General features: G+C 45.0%; 1 protein-coding gene across 1 annotated transcript; it reads right to left on the minus strand.

Annotated features, from left to right (window-relative positions):
- Positions 1 to 3,375: 3,375 nt before the first annotated feature.
- LOC118591641 (60S ribosomal protein L34-like) lies at positions 3,376 to 3,729 on the minus strand. Its single transcript, XM_036200100.1, has one exon. It carries the CDS (start codon positions 3,727 to 3,729, stop codon positions 3,376 to 3,378), a length of 354 nt encoding a protein of 117 aa, XP_036055993.1.
- Between the last annotated feature and the right edge of the window lie 220 nt (positions 3,730 to 3,949).

Consider the following 3,949-nt stretch of genomic DNA (forward strand, 5'->3'; position numbering starts at 1 on the left):
CTTGATTGGCAGGTGCTTTAACGACCTCTGTCTGTTGTGGCTGCTGCATAATGACCTACTTTAGTTTGGTGCCTTACAGTAACATTGATTCGCCTTTCCTCACGGCTTTGTGGTTGATCCTGGCACTTCTGCTCCAGTCAGACGGCACACTCATACATGGTGCTCAATGCCTGGTTCGGCTGTTTGGTTCCGTCTCCCAGGTCTGAGGCCAGGCTTTGTTTTCTGTGACGATGTGACCTCATTTCTTCAGGCTATCCTGGGCTCCCTTAGCTGAGGGCAGAACATTCTAAGACAGCCAAAGCCAAAGTTGCAAGGTCTCTAAAAGTCTTAGTTCAACATCACCCTCACAACATCCTATGGGTCAACACAAGTAGAAAGCCAAATCAGACTGGGTGTGTGTTCAGTAGACTCCACTCTGAATGCGGGAGGTGTGTGTGTATGTGTGTGTGTGTGGGTGGGTGGTTCAACAACATCACATTGCAAAGGTGTATGTATCAGAATGGGAGAGATCTGGGGCCACATTTTACCATCAGCCAGAGCTGCTAACAACATAAAAATAAAATGACATTTCACAAGAACATCAAGTTTATTGTACTTTTTATTTAAAAAATGGGGAGTTGGTGACAAGTCAGTAGGATGAGTGAATTCTGGCCTTGTTAGATTGGACACCCCACCCATCATAGAATTCATAACCCTTTAAGGCTGAGGGAGCTGGGATTTCTAGAGTGACGATGTAGATTCTGGATAGCACAGCTGGTGCCCCCATATGAGACATGCTCTTATATGGCTGAGGCTCTCCTTGAATTCTGATCTTCCTACCTCTGCCTTCCAAGTGATGGGATTATAGGCTTGTGCTATCACACCTGGCAGGAGTTGGTGTTTTTAACTGTGATATTTAATGGCTATCACCAAATGTTCTTCATGGATTATGATACTGGAAAACCACTGCTAAGAAGTTACTGAGCATGTTCAAGTAAGCCCTGGCCACAAAGAAAGTGATGCTCTTCAATTAGCCAGAGCCTGGATTTAGAGTGGAGGAGGGGGATGCCACTACACCAACTTCAGTGTGGTCCCAGTAACCTGGGCAAAATGGTGTCTGCAGCATCTGCACCAGTAAAGCTCAGAAGAGTCTCACAGTCACACCAGAGAAACCCCAAATGAGCCAGCCGACTACTCTTGTGTGTAAGATGCTAACTCAATTGTACCACTTTCCTCCTGGGAACTTCCCAAGATTGGTTCCTCCTGTGCTTGATAGTCTCTCTATTGTTTTGTCTCCATTTATTTAAAAACAGGAGGGTTGGGGATTTAGCTCAGTGGTAGAGTGCTTGCCTAGCAAGCACAAGGCCCTGGGTTCAGTCCTCAGCTCCAAAACAAAACAAAAACAAAACCAAAAAAATGACCGGGATGGGACAGGGAGATGGTTTAATGTGTAAGAGTACATGCTCTGCATGCTTGTGAACCTGAGTTTGAATTCTTGTCACCCACTTAAATACCCTGGCATAACACTGTTTACCTGTAGCTCCAGGGTTGCATGTTGTGTGAAGATCCCAAGAACTCCATTCCAGCCAGAGAGCCATAGCAGGGGTCTGCTAATTCCTAGTTCAGTGAGAGGCTCTGTCTCAAGGCAGTTAGATGGAGGACCATGGAGTAGGACACAAGGGGCCGGCAGGGGCTCTAGTGGACACCACAAGCCTGGGTTGATGATGTATCAGTGTTGGTTGATCTATCATTAAAAAAAAAAAAAAAAAAAGTATTACCTTGGAGCAGAATGTTGATGGCAGAGAAAGATGCCAAGAAGGATACTCCACACTCTCCACTCAATTCTGCTCTGAACTAAAACTACTGTTAAATATAAAGTCCAGGGGCTGGAGAGATGGCTCAGTGGTTAAAACCACTGGTTGCTCTTCCAGAGGTCCTGAGTTCAAATCCCAGCGACTACATGGTTGCTCACAACCATCTATAGTGGGATCTGATGCTCTTTTCTGGCATAAAGGTGTACATGCAGATTGAGCACTCATACATAAAATGAATAAACAAATCTTAAAAAAAAAAGATAAAAAAAAAAAAAAAGTCCAAGGAGGGCGGGCTCTGCGGAACAAGCCTGAAGTCTCAGATGGGAAGGGGAGGCAGAGGATCTCAAGTTCAAATCCTGCCAGAGTTACAAAGTGGATTTCAAGGTTAGACTAGGCAACTTAGTGAGACTTTGTTTCAAAATAAAAAACAACAACAACAAGAAACCACTGAGATGGCTCAGGGTAAAGGCGCCTGTCACCAAGTATGAAAATTTGAGTTCAATCTCCTGGACCCACACGGTAGAAAGAATCAGTGCCCGAAAGTTGTTTTGGCCATCACATGCATGCCATGGTATGTGCACGCACACACATACAAACACACACTCCTAATAAAAATACAAAGGAAAATTAGGGTTGAAGGTATAGTTCACTTGTAGAGTTTCCATCTAGCATGTCTGAGGCCCTGGAATCAATCCCTAGAATTGCCAATAAGTAAATAAAATCAATGTATACACGTTTATTTATTTGAGACAGGGTCTCACTATGTAGCCTTGGCTGGCCTGGAACTCACTTGGTAGATCAAATTGGCCTTGAATTCATACAGATCTGCCTGCCTCAGCCTCCTGAGTACTGAGATTAAAGGCATGCACCACCATGCTTGGCCACCATGTAGCATTACTTTTTATTCATAACATTTAATGTAGATATTGAGAAATCATTGTGCAGTTACTATCTTTTCAACTCTAAGATAGAGGATCCATGAGTGCCCACTCTGGTTTCTACTGGTCTCCTATAGGCTCTCTTCCAGACGCCTAAAAAGAGCTTGGCATGTGATGGACACTCTGTAGATGTTAGTTGAAGGAAGGACAAATCAATCTACAGGGCTTCATGTGTGGAGGAGACGTGAGCTCCCCTGCTTCAGAGTGGCCTTCATTAATCATTGACACTCTGCAGAGCGCCTCACCCTACAGGGCTTTGCTTAACTCTGACGGCTCCCGACCTCTAGTCCACACTGGTCTCTCGCCCGCCCTCAGTGGCTGCTGTAACCTTCACAATTTGTCCCTTCCCCAGAGACCTCCAGTGTCTACTCACTCTTAAAGTGACTTCTACTCAGCCCCAAGGCCCTGGCTCAGCCCACGTGGCACTCTGAGGAGCTGTGAATCTTGTTCTTTTGAATCAGTTGTTCAAAGCACACCAAGGGATTCATGGTTGTAAATTTGGGGTAGGTATGGGGAGATATCGAGGTCCTCTAGTGTCCTGGTACTTGGGGAATAGATCCTTGTGAATACAACACCATGACTCTGTTTTTTTTTTTTTTTTTAAGACCAAGCCTTGACCTTTATTATTTAAAAAAGCTGCATATTTATTTTGCTTTCTGACTCTGTGCTTGTGCCTTCAACAGCTTCACAACGATTTTCTGCTTCTCAATAAGGAAAGCCCGCTTGATCCTGTCACGGACACACTTGGCACACATGGACCCACCGTAGGCCCTGCTGACATGCTTCTTTGTCTCAGACAACCTCATAAGAACTTTCGGTCTCCCAGCATGAACCCCTCGAAGCCTGCCTGGGCACACATCGCATGCGGGTTTAGGTGCTTTCCCAACCTTTTTGGTGTAAAGGTAAACAATCCTGTGATTAGGGGTTCGAGACAGCCTAGTTTTGTTAGAGGCTGTGTTGTGGGAAAGCCTACGATGGTATGTCAAACGCTGGACCATTCCGAGTGCTTCTAAGCACCGTCACACCTTGACCCTTTTAACAAGGGCTAGAAATAGGCCAGAGTCAAGGCAGAAATCAATGAATTTGGTGTGCTACCAGGACAGACAATCTTGCCAGCACAAGCCAGATGATAATAATTCAAGGTGTCTGGTTCAGAAATGAGTTGTAGAGAAAGCAGTAACAGTGACTTCATGTCAGTGTTAGAATTCTTTCTTTGCA

The sequence above is a fragment of the Onychomys torridus genome, chromosome 9 (assembly GCF_903995425.1).
Source record: "Onychomys torridus chromosome 9, mOncTor1.1, whole genome shotgun sequence".
NCBI classification, from domain to species: Eukaryota; Metazoa; Chordata; class Mammalia; order Rodentia; family Cricetidae; genus Onychomys; species Onychomys torridus.